Here is a 22,093-nt window from a genome sequence, read left to right as displayed (position 1 = left end):
AGCTGTCTCATTATGTACCTCCATGGAGGAGAGAATACAAGATATCCTTGAAGCCAAGTGATGTTGCAACCCTGACTGTACCTCTTCTATTTGAGGTGACAAGTACAAATTATGGAAAATGAGATGGCATGTTAGCTATTTTGATGGTGTTTGACTTAGGGCCACAATACAAGAACTGTAAAGAACAAGTTAGCCACATTCAATGATGGATTTGAATTTCATATTGACATTTTGTAGAAGGATATAAGGCATCTCAGCTAATTTCACGCTTACTTGAGTAGAAATATATGAAAGTCTAGTTAGTTCACATATTTTAAGATAAGTTGAAGCCACTAGTCTTTAAACATATCTTGATAATTGGGGGAAAAATCACTCTGAAGAATTCTTGAATGTGTATTTTATAAATCAATGCTTATGTGTTAACCATTGATAAATGTATGCCACACACAGATTGTAGACACCTATTTCTATAAACTGACTTCTGTTTATTCTTAATTTTTCTGTTTAGAATGTTATACTCTTCAGCCTTTTTTTCATCATTCATGAATGAATATAACATCTCTTAATCCACCCATTTGTTTATCCAATAAATATTCATTGAGAACTAGTATGTATCACGCAGATCTAGGCACTTGGCAATATGGCTGGGAATAAGACATAAAAGATCCTGGTGTTTTAGGAAGAGGAGGACCTGTGTGCGGCTCCTGCCCTTTCCGACCCATCTGGGCATATGCTTCGGGTTTCCAGTCTGAATTGGCAGTGAGAGCAGAGCCTGAGGACCCCGAGGTGCCTGAGGCTTGTGGGGCATTACTGGAGATGGACAGCTGGATTCCTTATTATGACTACCCTGTGGTTTTCCTGCCTGCCTACAAGTATCCCCAAGCATGGATTCCTCCTCATTAGAGGGTGCATCACTCAGGACCCAGTTTCTGCCTGGAACTGTCACACTGAAGAAGCCCCCTGGAGCTCAGTTGGCATTTAATATCCAAGGAGGAAGGGCCTCACAACTAGGGATATTTATCTCCAAGGTGATTCCTGACTCTGATGCACATCAAGCAAGACTTCAGGAGAGGGACCAAATCGTAGCTGTGAATTATGTGGATTTCCAAGACATTGAGCACAATGTTGAGATCCTGAAAACAGCCCGTGAAATCGGTAACCATACAATTATCATCACTGAAAAGAGAGGACTGTGCACCAGAGAATTGCAGCCCATAGCCCTCCACATGGAATCTTCTAGGACAAGCTGATTAGGCCTCAGGGAAGTCTCTGGAGAAACTCTATTCCTGGCCCCACCCTGGCAGAGTGGAGTGGGGAGGATGGGGACACAGTAAAGCCCTGCACCAAGCCAGGTAGCCAACTGCATTACCCAAACTGAACTGTACTTTTTGTTTCCTAGTTTTCTAGGTGATCTTCATTCCCTGAAAGAGGAAGAATGATGATATCTAGGTATAGCCTATGGAGAACCCTGCTAGAAAAGGTAACTGACATTTATTGAATACCCTGTGCTAGACAATTATGCATATGTCATATCATTTTCACTCGAGTATAGAGATTAATAGAGAAAAGAATTTTGGGGGCCATCTCATCTACCTGGCCATCTCATCTCATCCTTGTACACCAGTCTCATACACTCTGGCAACAACCTGGGACTGTTCCTCCCTCTTCCTCCTATCCTTTTCTCCAAAAAGTAAAAGGCAATGCTGAGAGAAAAAAAAGAAATAAAAGATCTTTGCTTTCATAAACTATATATTATTTTAAACTCAAATACACACACACACACATACACACACACACACACACACACACACACACACACACACACACAAGTGAAAAATGGATAACCCAGGAGCAGTAAGTGTTATGAATGAGATAAAACAGGAAACTATTAGAAATGATCTCACATAAACCACACATTTGATGATCTCATGAAGAAAGGACTCACTAAAGAGATAACATGGGTTTGATATCTGCAGTGTAAGAAGAAACTTTGTTCTGTGAAGAGCTGGAAAGAACTGCTGGAAAGTGTTCAAGTTAAAAATAGTAGCAAACATTAAACTTTGAAGGCAGAAATGAGCTTGTCTATTCAAGAAATTCCCTGAAAAATAGTATGGCTGAAATATAACAAGGGGGAAAACTGGGCAGAAATCACATCAGCTAGAAATTGGTAGGGCAAGGTAAGAAGTCTGGATTTTTCTCCTGGCAATGGGAAGCCATCAGAGATCATGTACTTTATGTCCTCAAAAAGATCCTTCTGGCTCTTATGTAGAGCCAAAGGGTTACAAGTGTGCAATTAGAAGGAACAGACCTGTCAGAAAGGTCAAAGAGATCCAAGATGATCAATTCCAATGATAACAGAAGTGGATAAATGAAGTATAAATTTTGCCCATAGGCAAATTTTGTTGTTGGGTAGGATGTGTCAGATCATGAGTAATAGGAAGGAATCATGATGACTCTGAGGTTTTTGCCTGAACAAGTAGTTGAATGGAGGTATAATTTACTGAAGTTGACAAAGGCTGGGTAGGATTAGGTTACAGAACCAAAAATGAAGAGTTCTAGGTCAGATATATTTTTGATATATCGATTAGGCATTCAAATGGCAATTTCAAGTACGTAGCTGAATACATGGAGTCTGGAACTCACAGAAATTATCTAGAAGTATATTTAAAGCTGTGAGACCATAGGAAAGATCAAACGCCCATGGAAAATACAGATTTTTAGAAGATAAGCAGGATAAACCCTGGGGCAGGTTAACATCTCAGAGGATTGTGATGAGATATTAATAAGAGATAATGTTCACAAAAGTATCTACTACATGATATATGCTTAATAATTTTGATTTATCTTTATAGATTCTTTGTACATGATAGACCCAGTGAAAAATAAGAATAAAATAAAATACGTATAAGAAATAAGAAAGGAATTCATCTGTACTGGCAGTAAATATCTGTTACATATGAACTTAAATAGTCATATTCACTAATACAAATTTATCAGGGTAATGTCATAATCCCATTTTATGTATCAGTAAAATGAGATCTATAGATTTTTCCTACTTGCCAGTAACTGACAGAATTAAATTGACACTCCAAATTTTAAAGTTCACACCTTTGGAATCCCAGGCTCCAAATCATTTAGGATCTTATAGCCCACTTGAGATGTCAGCATGTACAAAAAGTTAGATTTTAAGATGGTACATTATTAACTACATTAGGAATGAGGTAGTGTGTTCTACAAGGAGTTAGGCTTTATAGCAAGGCACACATATATTTGATAATAGGTTTACTTTTTAATAGCTTCATGATATTAGGCAAATCATGCACTCTATCTTTCTGAATCTCAGATGTTTTCTTCTTATGGGTAAAATAATATGTACTTGGTGAAGTTGTTTTGAGGAGATGGAAAATAGGTGTGAGTGCCTTGCAAACAACACATATGCAATAAATATTAGTTTGCTTCCCTTATCCTGCAATCAAGAGCCATAGTTCTAATTAAATCCGTTAGCTATCTGTGTGCAGTGGGTAGGGGCAATTAAATTCAATAATGTTTAATATGATCTTATTTTTCCAAAATGGGTTGGACAGATTTAATAGCTGGCTTTGCATAAAGTGAAAAATTAGAATTTCAGGTGAATAACTATGTTTTAGTCTATTTGAATAATGATTCTTTTCAGAACACAGACCTGGTATCCTTCTTTTTCTTTTTTGAAATGAATTAGAAGGGATACACTTTCAATGCTAAATAACCTAAAAGCTTTTAAGCTTCATTCAAATTATCTTCAGTCATTTTTAATATTGATTAACCAAAAATGTCCTTTAAGAAATGTTATGCAAAATAGATATTTGCTTTTCAATACTGTTTATAATAGTTAAAGGCAGGAGAAGAAGCATAGTTCGAGTAGATGACCCAACAAGGAGAAAGAAAAGCCCCTATGTGGCCCCTCTTTTTATGCTAGGGTTCTATTTCTTTCATCAGAGATTTTACTGCAAATCAATAACCACAACCACAACAAAACACTGTGTACAGTTTTTTTTACAGTTAGCGATATTATTTAGAATTACATGTGTATGTCTAAATAATATTAGTATGTAACACATACCATGTATACAAACATTATGTGTATATATTATATACAATCTGTATTTCACATATAAATATGTAGTAAAGCAAGTAAATGAAAAATAAGCTTTTATTTTATTTTTTGAATTACTATTATTATTATTATTATTATTATTATTATCACAGCCTATCAGTAAAAAAATGAATTAGTAGAAGTTAGTAGTAGAGAGCATTTGAAGGAGTCCTTAATCCCTTCAGCCTTTATAGTTCTTTTTAGGTTTATATCATCTTGGACGAACTATCAAATCCTCAGTAGACAATCAATTAATATTTTGGTGGCTAATTTGATTGATATGACTATGTGAAAAAATTGAAAATAGGATTTTTTTTTCCTAAAATGAGGGGAGGAATCAGAGAAGCTTTATATTACTTGAACCTAAAAATCATTCTAGCAGATCTATAAAACTATATATTGTTGTTATATTTCGTCTTTTGACCATTTATCCAGATCTTATCTTCAAAAACAACCAGTTTCTTCTGTTAACTCCAAGAAAAGAGCTTTTGATAATAAAACTCACTTGGCAAATCACTCACAACAGGTGTGTGCATTCTCTATCTTTCCCTTTTAATTATGTAGCCATTCCTGGCATGGTCAACTGTTCCTTTGGGCAAAATTAACAATATTGCTTCCTACCTGCAAAGGCATAGTGCTCTGTCACTCATTCATTTATTTCTGAGTTAGCACAGATTAAAAGTGTATTTTGTAAGAAAAACTCAATTATGAAAATTCCTGGTAGATCTGTTATCAAGTAAATACGAAGCAAATATATAATGAAACTATTTAAGGGGTACCTGGGTGGCTCAGTTGGTTAAACACCCAACTCTTCAGCTCAAGTCATGATCTCGTGGTTCATGAGCTTGAGCCCTGCATTGGGTTCTGTGCTGACAGTGAAGAGCCTGCTTGGGATTCTCTCTTTCCTCTCTCTGCCTCTCCCTCTCATTCTCAGAATAAATAAACTTAAAATAAAACAAAAATATTTAAGAATATTGGTGATGACATAAACATATCTAAAATCTTGCATAAAACAGGATTTCTTTTATTAGAACTAAAAATATTTTGAAATATTTTCATGTTTGGTGGCTCAGGGGCGCCTGGGTGGCTCAGTCGGTTAAGCGGCTGACTTCGGCTCAGGTCATGATCTCGCGGTCCGTGAGTTCGAGCCCCGCGTCGGGCTCTGTGCTGACAGCTCAGAGCCTGGAGCCTGTTTCAGATTCTGTGTCTCCCTCTCTCTGACCCTCCCCTGTTCATGCTCTGTCTCTCCCTGTCTCAAAAATAAGTAAAATGTTAAAAAAAAAATTACAAAAGAAATATTTTCATGTTAGCTGAATTCTTTACCAAAAAATTTAAATAAGACGTAGAATTATTATTCTGTTGAATAAGTACTTATGAAATCTGTCTACACAATGCATTTGGCTTCTAAAATGATATATTTTATTTTAAATTTTAATGTTTATTTATTTGAGAGAGAGAGAGAGACCGAGCATGAATGGGGGAGGGGCAGAGAGAGAGAGAGGGAGACATAGAATCCAAAGGAGGCTCCAGGATCTGAGCTGTCAACACAGAGCCTGACATGGGGCTCAAACTCAAAAACCGTAAGATCATGACCTGAGACGAAGTCAGTTGCTTAACCAACTGAGCCACCCAGGCACCCCCTGAAATGATATATTTTAGTATATATTATGCTATATCCCAGTATTGTCTTTTCATTCAACTCTCTTATTTCAGTCTAGGAAGTTTGGATATTGAAAGGAGATCATTTGCATATTTTTCCTTAGAATCTTTTCCAAATGTTAACAATTCTGAAAAGTTTAAATGAATTTTTTGTCTTGATTTAGGAATATTGTTTTAAAATATCAAAATATTTTTATCAAATGTAGAGATAGAAGAGAAAAATCCTGCTGCTATTCTTATTAACTATTACTTCTAGAGCCCAAGAGGACCCAATTAGCATATTCAGCTTATTCAGTCAAGAACCATTTAAGGAGAAAGAGAGTTATATACTGACCACCTGTAGCAAATTATCAGGATATCTCGAGCATAGGAAAATCTCATGTATTTAGATAAATCCAAAATTAAATTAAACACACATTTGAGAGATAACAACTTAAGGTTTATGTATTTTATTTTTGAGAGAGAGAGAGAGAGACCAGGGAAGGGGCAGAAAGAGGGCAGGCAGAGAGAATCTCATGCAGGCTCCACGCTGTCAGCACACAGCCCAACACAAGACTCCATCCCAGGAACCTCGAGATCATGACCCCAGTGAAAATCAAGAGTGGGAGGTTCAACCAAGGGAGCCGCCCAGACGCCACTAAAGGATAACAACTTAAAGCAGAGAGGTATTCAAGAAACTTAGCTGTACCCCATTGAGTCTAGAAAGTTATTTGTTTATTTAGCTGCTGCTGCTTCAACATGCTTACAATGCACCAAAAAACCACAACTTACGCCACACATCTGCAGGAGAGAGCAGTCTTGCCTGTACATACTGCAGTGAGGTAGAGATTTCACATACAACTTCATAATACCCAGAGAGTAGCTGGGATATGCAATGCCAATCAGGTTAGCAGGAAGGAGAAAGTAGTTACGACACTGAGGCGTAACAGTACAGATTCCCAAAGAGTAGATTCAGGGAAGGAAGGAGAGAAGGGAGGAGGGGAGAGAGAGGGAAAGAGAGGGAAAGAAAGGAAAGAAAGGAAAGAAAGGAAAGGAAGGAAGGAAGGAAGGAAGGAAGGAAGGAAGGAAGGAAGGAAGGAAGGAGGGAGGGAGGAAGGAAGGAAGGGAGAGAAGGAAAGGGAGAGAGAAAGAAGGAAAAAGAAAGAAGCATAAATGTCAAGTATTCAAATTGCAGTAGCATTTCAGTGACTGAAACCGTAGCTTACGGCATTTTCTCAAATGAAAGAAATAAGGGAAGGGTACGTGTCTCCTCCAAGAGCAAGGGCTACTGTGAGCTTTCATCCACCTCACCAAAAAGCAGCCCTTTTTAGTTCAGTTACAAAATAAAAACGTGAAATACACATAAACCCAATTTTAAACTAAAAGTTAAGTCTCCAAAGGAATATTGGAAAGAGCACAGGCTTTTTTTCCCCCGCTAAGAAAACTAGACTGGAATTAGGCAACTCTCACAGACTATATGTGTGACAAACTGGGATCATTTTTTAATATTTTTGCCCTCAGTTTCTTTATGTATAGAATGGGGATAATAATAGTTTTACCTCACAGTATTTTAATATATCAAATATAGTAATACATGTAAAAGAACACATACATATTATTATGTCTTGATTCTCTTTTTTATCTCTAGTTGCATGTTGTAATGCAAATTAGGCTCTTCCCTGAAAATATTATAGACCATAATCTTTTCAAGTGAATATGAGCTCTCTTCTTTCTGCTCAGTGGCAGGGAAGATAAGTTGGTGGTGGCTTGCTCGCAAATAATTGTGACCAATAATTCTTATGTCTTCCCCAAATCTCTTCATTTGAATTCTAATTGTCATTTCTATTCTTGTCTTTTTCAGGTAAATTACTTTTTAAAATGCCAAGGCCTTCAGATTTGAGTCAAATCTTTCACCTACTACCACTTAGGTAACAACCATCAAAGTAATAAACATTCTAACAATTTGTACAGTGATTTAGCATTTATAAACCATTTTCACATGCATTGTTTTATAATATCCCCAGAAAACTCTTGTTATAAAGGCCTGCACCAATATCTCCTTTAGGGCTGAAGAAATAAATGGACTTTGGAAGATTATCCAAACAGTATAGCCAGAATGCAGTCCAGGTCTTCCTAATCTCAGAACTCTTTTGCTATTTCACATTGCCTTTCTGCAACAAAACTTTCCATGTTGATATCTGTTCATTTACTTGATCTCACATTTTATTTTTTATGCCTCTGTATGCTTCATAGACACATTTTTTTCCCGTTAGAATTTTTTAAAACTATATGGTTTTTCTATTGGAGTGCACACCATTTTCAGACATATTATAGAAACTCTGGGGGCTATAGGAATCTGGAAAAAAACTGATTCTGAGATACTAACATGTTTCCTTTAAGGGGACAGGGCCCTCTCTCTGCTGAGAATCAGAGCGTTTGACTTTATACCCTGCAACCTGGCACTCAACTCCTGAACCACCTATTTTCTCTCCCAGTTCATCAAGCAGCCAAGTTCGCTTTTCCTGAGACCTTCAAATATTACTACCCTCCCCTCACAATATATCTGGCACACATACACTTTAATAAGAGGCTCCCCTCCTGGACACACAGATTGTCCTCTTTCTTCAGATTCCTGGGCCAATTTTCCTGTATTTGATCCATTCTAGTGGTATCCATTTGGCTTTTCTCAAACTTATTTGTGAGTCTTAAACCCCCAATCCTCTCCTGTAATGAAACTCTTTCTTTCCAACCAAATAAAAAATATTTCTAACTGAATATACTCTGTCCTCAACTTTCTTGAACTGTTACCTCACTCCACTGACCACTTCCTCTTTTTAAAATTTTATTTAAGGGCCACCTGGGTGGCTCAGTCAGTTAAGCATGTGATTCTTGGTTTCAGCTCAGGTTACGATCTCCTGATTTCATGAGTTCAACCCCTGCATTGGGCTCGGGGCTAGGAGTGTGGACCCTGTTTGGGATTCTCTCTCTCTCTGTCTCTCTCTCTCTCTCTCTCTCTCTCTGCCCCTCCCCTACTCACACTGTCTCTGTCTCTCTCAAAATAAATAAACTTAAAAAAATTATTTAAGATTCCATTTCCTATTGGGGTACCTGGGTGGCTCAGTGTGTTGAGCCTCTGACTTTGGTTCAGGTAATGGTTTCGCGGTTCACAAGTTCGAGCCCCATGTTGGGCTAGATGCTGCCAGCCTGTCAGTGCAGAGTCTGCTTTGAATCCTCTGTCCCTTCTTCTCCCCCACTTGGGCTCCCCCAAAAGTAAATAAAAAATGTTCCAGCTCTTGTTTTGTTACTGGTTTTGCCATTCTCAACATCCCTTCTTAATTTTTTAATGTTTATTTTTGAGAGTCATATAATATTTGTTCTTTTGTGAGTAATTCTTATTTAAATTTTTTAATGTTTATTTTTGAGACAGAGACAGAGCGCCAGCAGGGGAGGGGCAGAGAGAGAGACACAGAATCCAAAGCAGGCTCCAGGCTCTGAGCTGTCAGCACAGAGCCCCACTCAGGGCTTGAACCCACGAGCTGTGAGATCATGACCTGAGTCAAAGTCTGACACTCAACCGACTGAGCCACCCAGGTGTCCCTCTCAACATCCTTTCTTGCCTTCAATGTATTCTTCTTCCTCTGCCTTCAAAATCTGTGCATGGCCAGCCCACCCTGTTTCACAAAAAGCAATTTGTGCGAAATGAACTGCAGACCATCTTCACTTAGATGACCCACAAGCAACTATCAATATGTCCGAAACGGAGCACATCCTATTCAAAATTGAACTCCCCCATTTTCACCACACAAACTGCTTCTCTGTCCTACAACACACTTTTTTTTCCCAATAGCAGCATTATTCTTCTGGAATTCTAAATAAGAAAAAAGCTAGTTTTGATGCTTTTCTCTCTCTTTTCAATTGGTAGTCCTACCAAACTGTAGTTAAAGAGACTGGCATAGCTTTGGACTGATGGACTTTGATGACCGTGGGTCCTGAGCTACTGTGTGGCTGGGAGCTCTACTGGAGCAAAACCATGAAAGAACTGGAAAGAAACTAGAAATTATGTACCATGAAAACAAAGTTTCTTCAGAACCAAGCATTTCGTTTTCATGTCCCCATCACTGTCCAGACTTTTATCAATTCATGCCTAGATTTTTAATGTTTTTAACTGAAAGGTAAATAACTAATACAGAAAAAATGTTATTACTTGATAAGGTATTTTAATATGAATCCTTTTATTTGGACATTGCACCAGAAGAAGGTCCTATTGTTATCATAACCCATTTTTTCACAGAAAAGACTGTTGAGACTTGGAGTAAATTTCTCATGATACACTAAAATACTGAAATTAAAAATTTTGTCTTGTGCCTACTCTACTATGTCAGATCTCAGCTTTTATATATAAATTCATTCAATCCACATTTCCTCTGGCAGATGAGGAAATTTATTTCCCTCATGGTAAAAATATTTTGACCATGGAATAGCAATGATAATGTAGTATTTATCTCATAAAATTAAACCTCAGCTTTGAAGACCCTCCAAAGACTAACACTGTTTCAGTTATGTAATTTTATTTCTTGTTTCTCCCCTATGTACCCTTGCTCCTTCCAGGCCAGTCTTTCCATCATCCTCCATATTCAAGACAAAATCTCCTATTTCCAAACCTTCATTTGTATATTTCTTCTTCCTCAAATGCCCTATGTCCTTTCCTTCCTCCTTCAATCATCATAATTTAAAATGTACTTCAAATTTCACCTTCTCTATGAAATCATTTCTATATGAATATGTTCTTCTGTAACTATGGCTTTCTGCATGTGCATATGTGTGTAACCATGCTCTAAAATGGAGAAGCCAGGCACATATTCAGATTTTTATCCCTGATTTTTATAGAAAGCTCTGCAAAGACATAGACATTGAATTCTACACATAATATATCACTTTAAGAAGAGAATAAACTTTTATCAAGTGGGGATGATCTCAGAAAATGCATATATTATTGTGAATGTGACATTGCCCACTGTGATTGTTTCCTTTTAGGCAATTCTTGGTTTTTATAATTTTTTATGTTTAACATCTTATCTCTCCAGCTATATTTTTAGCTCTCTGAAGGGACTATCATGTGCAACTTTGATTCCCTATAATGCTGAGATCACAGTTGAGCTAATAATACACTTGAGGCTAAAAACAATGCAGAAGGGTAGCAGATCATAAATTCCAAAGGATAAATGCCACCACATCCTGTATTGACCTTCTATGTTTCATTGCTAACCTGTTCTAGAAAAGAGGTCAGTTAAACCAGCAGTCCAGAAAAATATGAAAATATTTGCGCTTAATAAAATCACACATTAAACTTTACATTTCATTCTCCAATATATTTGTGTATTTGTTGCCAAGTTATCACATGCCCATCTGTTTCTTTCATCAAAGAACTTTATGTGGATCATATTATCCCTTTTTTGATAATTTTTATAAGTTAAAGGAAAAGAGATAAATTGAAGCAGATTCTCACTGGTTACTTAACAGGCCAACCCCTCACTGTATCTATGAACATTCATCTATGATTCTCCTAGGAAATTTCCCAGGATCAGACAGATGAAGCAGAGCCATCTGTCAACTTGGAAAAGATCCCACACCAGACAGACAGGTAACACTTTGCTCTACCCTGATTGAGCCATTTATGGCAAAGGAAACGTAATCTGACTTAGCAACTCGGGCTAGGTATTTAGAGGATCACGCAAAGAAGACTCTGACACACATAAAGACATGTTGGCTTTTAAAAATATTTTACACCATAATATAGAAAAATATCAGTTAGGAAAGAGATAAGAGATATCCAATGACTTTAAACAGAGTAGAACTTTTGTGGGAAAGCCAAGGCAAAAACAGACCAACTAACCAAATACCTGCTCTCCTTTTAGATTACCTGGGCATAAAACATTTTAAAAAGATTCATTGCTAAATGTGAGAAACGATCAGAACAAGTAGTTACACAGAAGAGAAAGACAAAAATATGGATCATAGTAATAAATATAATTCTAAAATTCTGATCATTTCTGTTTTATTTATAAACATGACCATAAAATACTAAAGAAAAAATTCCCCATAAAACATATTGATTTGAGATTGTAAGGGAAGGGAATGAAGATGATTATTTATTATATGATACCTTTCTTATTAAAAGGAAATAAATGAATTTTATTATTTTCAGAGTCATTCAATGAAATATAATTGGCATTGTTGGGGAGGATGAAATAAGAGGCAGCTTAACTCATGGACTTATTCCTAGAGATTCAGGAAGATGGAAACACAGCATAGAGGCTACTTATTCTTACTATAAAACTTATATCTAAAAAAAGTAAAACTCCTCAATGGTTTCATTTTATTCAACATCCTGTTAGCTTTAAGCAAAATTCTCATTTGTAGAATGTAAGAAATGGTAATCACTTTAGAAACCATCAAATCCAATCCTCTGATTTTATGAAGAATTAGAGACAGAAATTTTACCTGAGGTATATTAAATACTAAACCCTAGCAATTTTAGCTTACATATCCTAGGACCACAGATGATAGAAGGATGATGTTAACCTAAGTCTTATGAATACCAGGGCAGAGTTCTTGTCACTCTATCACGTGGTCTTTCTCATCATAACACCACAAGAAAGAGAAAAACACATCTGGGAGCTAGCCTGGCACTGACGGCTAGGGCTTGGTTTTCTTCTGTTGAACATAAACACTTTCATAGAACATCAACATCAGACAAGGTTACTCCATGATACTGATGAATTAAGACAAAAACAAAATCATTTCATAATCATGCCTGAACACAGATAATATAATCACTGTCTAAGCCACAAAAAACACCAACATCCTAATCCTGACTAATAGGAGTGACTGCTGCTTCCTTACTAATTATATCGTTAGCCCTAATTTATTCCTCCTGCCTTAAAGATAATATTTATTAGATACTTATAAAATTGCCTCAACTTCCCGAAAATATTTAATCTAGAGTAAACTTTGCTTCCCAAATCTTCTGCAAGTCACCTAATGCAAGTTCAAATCGTACAAGTCCTTTCTAGTAGTCTCTTAGTGAGACACTTTCCCATTGTGTTTTCTCCCTTCTTTTAAGAAGAAAAGTAATTTGCTCAAATACAGGTGTGTTCCCAATGGAGGGGACAAGGATAGTAAAGAACAAGCAAAAACAATAACAACAAAACCCCCAAAACATTTATTAAAACAACATAATGATGATGTATTTTGGAATATATCTTAAAGATGGTTCCATTATTGTTAAAATTGCACATGTGAAACAATTTTGCTTATATACAATCATCAATGCTAGCATCAGAGTCACATATTCTTACATTTAATGAAACCAGCAAAGACTACTTGCATACAAGCACCCTCTTGTCTATCCAAATTATTAAATGTTATTATCTGACTTTCACATTGATTCTTTTATTAGAGAAAAAGAAATTAATTCTTGCGCTTCCACTTAGGTAAGATCAAATAGCAGGAACTGAAGTACTTCCTTCATTTGCAACAACAGCGGAGGGGAGAGAAGGCAAACTACATAAATCAATGGCTCTCAGAATGTTAAACATCACTCAACAAAGGAGGGGATCCCCAAGAGATGGAGATATGATCTCTATGATTGCCCCAGCTTTCTGCCTGGAGAAAGATTATATGCCACAGAATTGGGAGCGGAAGACCTACCAGAGCCCCCATGGTCATCTTGAGTTGAATAGACAGAAGTGGGCTTCCCAAGAAGCCATGGTGGCCAGGATTTATATGACAAAATCCTGTACAGGAGAGAGCTGTGCAGAGAGAGAAGCCTAGAGATGCAGAGGGCCTCCCTCCAGAATTCAGTTCAATACTGAGTATCACAGAGGCCAGAAGAACAACTGTGAGTCTAGATAATACTTATTCCCAAGAGATAGAGTGGAAACTTTATAAGTCAGGAGGCATCTATTAGGGTAGTAATTGGCATAATTTTTCTTAAAGAGCCAGTCTCTGTGGGTCACATAGTCTTTATTATAACTACTCCTTTTTGCCATTGTAGCACAAAAACAGCTGGAGAAAACAGATAAATGAATAGACGTGATTGTGTTTCAAAACTTTATTTACAAAAACAGACCCTATAACTCAAGCTGTAGTTTGCCAATCCTGAATTAGAATACTAAGAGGTGTCTTGCCTCAGTTTTAGGAAAATTGAAATGACTAAATGCTGCTCTGGTTACAGCCACAAAGCATAAAATCAACACCTGAAAGGATCAAACTGATTCCAATGAACAACACTACATTCCAGAATAAAGCTCAAGAATATTTTTAGAAATATAAAAATACTCTGCACACAAAAAACTTCACAAAGTCTTTCATTATATCTAAAATTGTCAGGTATGCAAAGAAGCAGGGAAATATGGCCCATTAAAAGGAAAAACTTAGTTAATTGAAACGGACTCAGAATTGAGACAGATGATAAAATTTGGGGAAAAAAATGAACACAATACTGATGAACTGTGGGACAACCTGGGTAGCAAACTATATATGTAATTAAAGTCCCTGAAGGAGAGGAAAAAGAGACAGAAGATACATCTACAAATATAATAACTAAAAATTTTCCAACTTTGTTAAAAACTATACACCCAGAAATTCCCCCCAAAACACAATGAAACTCAACAACAACAAAAACATGAAGAAAACTATACACAGGCATATAGGAATCAAACTGCTTTGAACTGATTGTAAAGAGAAAAAAAAAATGTACAAGCAGCCAGAAGGGGAAGGCAGATTACACACAGAAGCACTAAATAAGAATGGCACCAGATCTCTTCTCAAAAGAATACAACTTACAAGAGAGTAACATCATCTAAATACCGAAAGAAACAACCTTCTTCTCCCAAAATATAAAAACGACCAATTTTTAACATAGAATTTGTTACCCAGCAAAACAAAATCTGTCAAAAATCAAGTCAAAAAAAGGGTTTTTAAGATATTCAAATGCTGAAAGAATTCATCATTGGCAGGCATACACTATAAGAAATTATAGATATAGTCCTTTAAGTAGAAAGAAAATAATTGCATACGGGGCCTGGGTCTAAATCAAAACATGAAGAGTATTAAAACTAGTTATTTTATGGGTCTATATAAAGACATAATTATTTATATCCCCTTAAGCATGATCAATTGTTTAAAGACAAAAACAAAAGCAATGTGTTTGGGGTTTATCATACGTGTAGAAGTAGAATGTATGACAGCAGTACAAAAGCTGGTGGAGAGAAGTAGAAGCATACTGTGAAAGGTGCTTACATTATACATGCAATATCATATCTTCTGAAGGTAGACTTTGATGTGTTAAAGATGTAAACCATAAACTCTAGAGCAATCAACAGTAGCGAGGATGCAGAAAACCTGGATTGCTTATACAATGTTAATGGGAAGGGAAGTGGTACAGCTACTCTAAAACTGTTTGGCAGTATCTTCAAAAAAACTAAACAGAAACTTCTGGTTTCTGATGCCTCACAAGAGGAGCTTGACAGTCACCACTCCATACTAACAAGTAAAAAGCTGAACACACTGAAAAATTAATAAGTCTTCCTGCGTCTCTAAAGAGAAGAGATGACGCAGAGCAAACTGCTGTCCCCAAGATCAAAGAGCCAGACAGGAGAACACAGGGAGGCGTGGCTTACCGGAGAAGAGACTGGCAAGGGGGAACCGCCACAGGAACCAGTGCCAGGGTAGAGAAACCTAAACCGTAATTGATGAATTTTTGGAGGCTCAATTAGGACAAATCTGACAGAAAATCCAAAAGGATGGAGTCATAGGCGGTCCTCACAATACTGTAAGAATTACCAGGAGCTTGACCACAGTATATATAAAAGAAAAAACCCTCATACTTCTGGCAGAGGGAAAAAAAAAAAACAGCAACATTTTCAAAATATGTCAGCACACACTTCTTAATAAGCCCTGCATGCGGAAAAACTAGTTAAACAAAGCCTCACCTGCTAGGGTATTATCATGACCTGCACAAAGGGAAAACGCCAATTCCTGGCCACTCTAGGCACCTGACCCATTTAGGAGGGGGACAAAAGAACCAAGAAACTCTCTGAGGTTTAAATTCCAGAGGCATAAGCTCCCTAAAAAACTGAAACATAATCATGGGATAATAGAATGCTTTCTCTCCCTGAACACTCACCACATCACTAAAGGCCTTATTTACAGCAGTTTCTTTTGCCTAGTACATCATGCCCAGCTATCAAAAAAAAAAAAAAAAAAAAGTGTAAGATGAAATCAAAGCAAGAAGGAAAGGAGAAAAAAGAGAAAGAGAAGGTGGGGGGAGAGGGGCAGGGCAAGAATCTGAACCAGACAAGAAAAGAATTTTGGAATTATCAAACTAGGAATTTAAAACAATTATGATTAATATACTAAGGGCTCTGATGGATAAATTAGATATCATGAAAGAACAGATGGGCAATGTAAGCAGAGAGATGAAAAACCTAGGAAAGAATCAAAAACAAATGGTAGAGAATATAAAAAACTATAGTAGAAATGAAGAATGCTTTGGGCACCTGGTGGCTCAGTCATTAAGCATCTGACTTCAGTTCAGGTCATCATCTCAGGGTTCATGAGCTTGAGTCCCACATTGAGTGAACTCCAGCCCTGTTTCAGGTGAGCACGAGCCCCACTTTGGGCAAAAACATGAGCCCTGCTTTGGGTGAGACCTGCTTCTCTCTCCTTCTCTCCCTCTCTCCCTCTCTCCCTCCTTCTCTCTCTCTCTCTCTCTCTCCCTGTTCGTCACTCACTTGCACCCTCTCTCTTGAAAAGAAGAGACGAGAAAAGAAAAGAAAAAAGAAAAGAAAAGAGAAAAGAAGAAAAGAAAAGAGGAATGCTTTGGATGGCCTTATTAGTAGACTGAACACAGCTGAGAAAATAATCTATATGCTTGAGGATATATCAATAGAAATTTCAAAAGCTGAAAAGGAAAGAGAACAAAAACTGAAGAAAAATAAGAACAGAGTATCAAAGGACCATGAGACAACTACAAAAAGTGTAACATATATATAATGGGAATATCAAAAAAAGAAACAAAGGAATAGATGAAATATTTGAAGCATCAGTGACTGAGAATTTTCTCAAATTAATGTCAGACACAAACTACAGATCCAAGAAGCTCAGAGGCTCTTAACAAAATAAATGCAAAAAAAAAAAAAAAAAAAAAAAACCACAGAAAAAAAAAAATCTCCAACTAAGTATATCTTCAAAGTACAGAAAATCAAAGATTAAAAAAAATCTTGAAAGAAGACAGAATAAAAAAAACTTCACCTTACCTATAAAGGAACAAAAAGTTTACATCCAACTTTTCCTCAGAAATCATGCAAGAAAGAAGAGAGTGAGAGTGAAATACTTAGTGTTAAGTGAGAAAAAAATCTAAGAACCCAGAATTCTCTGTCCTGAAAAATTATTATTCAAAGTGGAAGAGAACTAAAGACCTTCTCAGACAAACAAAAATTAAGAGAATTTATTGTGGGCCGCCTGGGTGGCTCAGTCGGTTAAGCGTCAGACTTCGGCTCAGGTCACGATCTCATGGTCCGTGAGTTCGAGCCCCGTGTAGGGCTCTGTGCTGATGGCTCAGAGCCTGGAGCCTGCTTCCGATTCTGTGTCTCCCTCTCTCTCTGCCCCTCCCCATTCATGCTCTGTCTCCCTCTGTCTCAAAAATAAATAAAAACGATAAAAAAAATTAAAAAAAAAATCCTACTAACCTAAATGCGCCAATTAAAGGAAGAGATTATCAAAAATAAAACCCAATTATATAGTGTCTACAAGAAATTCCCTTTACATATAAAGACATATATAGATTACAAGGAAAAAGATGGAGAAAAATATACAATACTAACACTAATTTTAAAATCAGGAGTGACTATTAATTTCAGAACACAATTCAAAGCAAGGAAACTTATCAGAGATAAAGAAGGGCATTACATAGTGATAAAAAAGTCAGTTCTACAAGAAGACATAATTTTTTAAAATATGTACACAAAAAAACAGGGTGTCAAACTATGTGAGTCAAAAGCTGATAGAACTACAAGGAAGAATAGATGAATCAACAAACATAGTCAGAGATTTCAACACTCCTCTATCAGAAATAGATTCAGCAGGCAGAAAATCACTAAGAACACAGTTTAACTGAACAATATCATCAATCAATTGGATATATTGGACATCCATAGACAACTTCATTCAGTAACAGCAAAGTACACATTCTTCTCAAGCTCACATGTAACATTGCCCCAGAAAAATCACATTCTGCGTCATAAAATACACCTGAACAAGTTTAAAAAATAGATATTATGCAATGTCTGCTCTTAGACCATATGGAAAGTTCACTTGAAAATTCCAAAATATGTGGAGATTAAATAACATACTTCTAAATAATATATAGGTCAAAGAAGAAATATCATGGGAAATTAAATATTTTGAACTAAATAAAAATAAAAACACAATTTATCAAAATTTGTAGGATGTAGTGAAAGCAGTACTTAGAGGGAAATTCATAGCATTGAGTACATATTTTAAAAAGATCTAAAATCAATAATCTAAGCCTCTACCTACGGAAACTAGAAAGAGGAAAACAAATCCCAAATAACCAGAAGAAAAGAAGTAATAAGAATTAATGCATAAATCAAAGAAATTCAAAACAGGAAATCCATGGTGAAAATCAATAAAACTAACTCTAGCCAGGCTAACAAGAGAAAGGTGAAGAGAAGGAGGAGGATGAGGAGGGGAAGGGGGAAAGGGAGGGGGGAAAAGGGGGGAGGAGGAGGAGGAGTAAGAGAAAGAAATAATAAAGAGGGAGAGAGGACACACAAATTACTAACACCAGAAATGAAGGAAAAAGAAATCACAGTAGATCATATGGATATTAAAAAGATAATAAAAGAATCTTATGAATAATTCTATACCCACAAATTTGGTAATCTAGTTGGAATGGACCAACTCCTCGAATGATACAATTTTCCAAAATGTACAGAAGAAAAGACATTTTGAATAGGCCTATGTCTATTAAAGAAATTCAGCCCATAATTAATAATCTTCTAAAACAAGAAGCATCAAATCCAGAAGAGTTCACTGGTGAATTCTACCAAATATTTAAGAAAGAAATTATACCTGTTTTCTATAATCTTTTACAGAGAATAGAAGCAAGGAATTTTTTCTAACTCATTCTATAAGGCCAGGATTACCCAAATATCAAAACAAGACAAAGCCATTATAAAAGAAGGAAACTCTGACCAATATCTCTTATGAACATAGATGCAAAAATTTTCAGCAAAATAGTAGCAAATCAAGTTTTTAAAAAGTATGAAACAAATTATACACCAAGACCAAGTGGGATTTATCCCAGGTATGCAAGCCTGATTCAATACACAAAAATCAATTAAAATAATCCATTACAACAGGCTAAAAAGGAAAAAAAAATCACTTGATCACATTAACAGATGCAGAAAAAGCAGTACCTTCAATACGGTACTGAAAATACTAGTTAATATAATAAGAAAAGAAAAGGAAACAAAAAGTATATGGACTGAGAAGGAAAAATAGAACTGTCTTTGTTCACAGATGACATAACCATCTATGCAGAAAATCCTAAAAAATTGACCAACAAAACTTCTAATAAGGAATTATGTCAAGGGGGTAGAATTCAAAGTTGGTACACAAAAGTCAATTGTTTTCCTATATACCAACAATGAACAAGTAAAATTTGAAATTAAAACCACAACACCATTTATGCTAGTGCCCCCCCCAATGAAATACTTATGTATAAATCTAATGCAGTAATAATCTAACAAATTATGTAAAAGACTTATTTGACAAGAACCATAAAACTCTGATGAGTGAAATCAATTAATTAAAAAATGAAGAGATATTCCATGTTCATGAATCAGAAGACTCAATATTGTCAAGATGTCAGTTCTTCCCAATTTGATCTATAGTTTCAATGAAATCACAGTTAAAGTTTCAGCAAATTATTTTATTGGTATTGACAAACTGGTTCTAAAATTTATGTGGATAGGCATGAGACCCAAAATACCCAAAAAAATATTGAAAGAGGAGAACACAAATTTATAAGACTGGAACTACTTGACTTCAAGACTAAATATATGACTACAGGGATCAAGACAATGTAGAATGGGGAAAAGAATAGATAAGAAGATCAATAGAACAGAATAGAGAGTCCAAAAGTAGATTCCCATAAATACAGTCAACTGATCTTTGACCAAGAATCAAAGGCAATATAATGAAGCAAAGATAGTCTTTTCAACAAATAGTGCTAAAACATCTGAACATCCACTTACAAAATAATGAATCTAGACATAGACCTTATATCCTTAACAAAAATTACCTTGAATTGGATTATAGACCTAAATGTAAAATGCATAACTTTAAAACTACTAGAAAATAACATAGGAGAAAATCTAGATGACCTTACGTGTAGTGACATTTTCTTAGATATAACACCAAAGACATCATCCATGAAAGAAATAATTGATAAGCTAGACTTCATCAAGAGAATGAGAAAACAAAACATAGGCTGGAAGAAATTGTTTGCAAAGAATGCATGTGATATAAATGAGCTATCCAAAATAAACAAAGGACATTTAAAACTCAACAATAAGAAAACAAGCAACCTAATTTAAAAAACTCAGTAAACTTGGGGCACCTGGGTGGCTCAGTCAGCTAAGTATCCAGCTTCAGCTCAGGTCATAATCTTGTAGTTCATGAGTTTGAGCCCCACATCGGGCTCTGTGCTGACAGCTAGGAACCTGGAGCCTGCTTTGGATTCTCTGTCTCCCTCTGTCTCTGCCCCTCCCCCGCTCACACTGTGTCTCTCTCTCAAAAACAAATAAACATTAGATTTTTTTTAAAAATATAACCAAAAAATCTCAGTAATCTTTGCTTTATTTCAAAAATTAAGAAGTTGATTTCTAAATTTAAATGGAAATGCATAGGATCTAGAATAGCCAGAACAAACATAAAAACAAAAGGAGAAATGTGGGAAGACTTACACTACCTGACTTTAGGTCTTATTATAAAGTTGCTGTAAGCATTAAAGGTGATATTGGTGTAAATACTGACAGGTATATTAGTAGAAATAATAAGGTCCAGAAATAGATATGCACCTTTATGGTCAACTGGCTTTAAGTCAAGAGGCCAAGGCCTAGTAAACTATTGAAGAGATAATAATCTATATAAAACCTCTAGCACTGTGTTTGTCACCTAAACGGAAGCTGCTCTTGGTGTTGTAATTCTATAATAATTAGTTTCTTTGTAGTATTTAACAGCATAGTCTTGTGGTCCGGAGCTAGGAACCTGTATTTGAATCCTGGATCCACTTCTTACTAGTTATATGACCTGGATAATAACCTTAACTTCTCCTAGCCTCAGTCTTCTCATCTGCTAAATGAGAGTAATTGTAGTAGTAAATATTTCACACCATGGTGTTTAAGATTAAATAAGTTAACACATACAAAGTGCTTAGGAAAAAAATCCTGGGTCATAGTAAGCATTCAGTAAATATCAGATATTATTATTAGTATGTCTTGTTCCATAGAAATCATGCCTGACGCCACAAATTTATATGTTGGCTGAAGGAGAGAACACATTCATAAATGATTGGGAAAAATACATACATATAAAATAAGGGATTTAGTTATATTTTAAAAGCTTTATAATAGAATTCGTTACTTTTTAACAATAAAATCTTTGTGAGCATTGACAATAGCAATAACATTTTAAAAAATAAATTTTGAATTCAAAGTGAGTACAAAACATGAAATGCCTTTCAGATTCTTTTTATCCCTACACAGATAGACCTAAATGTACTAATTAAAGTGCATCTTGATTTTTTGATATAACTAAGCTATTCACAATTCATCTATAACCCAGAGTAATTGAAACAGAATATTTACATAAATGAAATTGTGCCTCTCAACTTTACAAGCCGCCAATTAATTAATGCTAGAGGCAAGATTACTGCTCTCGCTGATCTGAAGAACTGAACATTATTTATGCCTATTTAAAAATCATGTTATGAGCAAGAGGTGAAGTAGACATATAGTATTGTCTATCAATTATAGCAAACATGGAATTAGGACACAATTGTTTTATATTAAAGTAAAGCACTTTATTTTCAGTTAAGACATAGCGAGTGGCTTTGATTTATGTTTAAAGATAATATTAATGATCTTAAATCACAAAATATACAATTATATTCCTTGGGTAAATGTGAGAATATGTGTGTTCATTTTTCTTCTTAATTTCTACATTCTGTAA

General features: G+C 35.7%; 1 protein-coding gene across 1 annotated transcript; it reads left to right on the top strand.

The window, feature by feature from the left end:
• The first annotated feature begins 816 nt into the window (after nucleotides 1-816).
• PDZD11 (PDZ domain containing 11) lies at nucleotides 817-1,240 on the top strand. Its single transcript, XM_042954365.1, is given in 3 exon segments — nucleotides 817-916; nucleotides 919-1,155; nucleotides 1,158-1,240. Coding segments are annotated over 3 exon segments (420 nt in total).
• Nucleotides 1,241-22,093: the final 20,853 nt, after the last annotated feature.

This window comes from Panthera leo, chromosome C2 (genome assembly GCF_018350215.1).
Source record: "Panthera leo isolate Ple1 chromosome C2, P.leo_Ple1_pat1.1, whole genome shotgun sequence".
In the NCBI taxonomy this organism is placed as follows: Eukaryota; Metazoa; Chordata; class Mammalia; order Carnivora; family Felidae; genus Panthera; species Panthera leo.
This window is presented reverse-complemented; position numbering and strand designations above follow the sequence as displayed.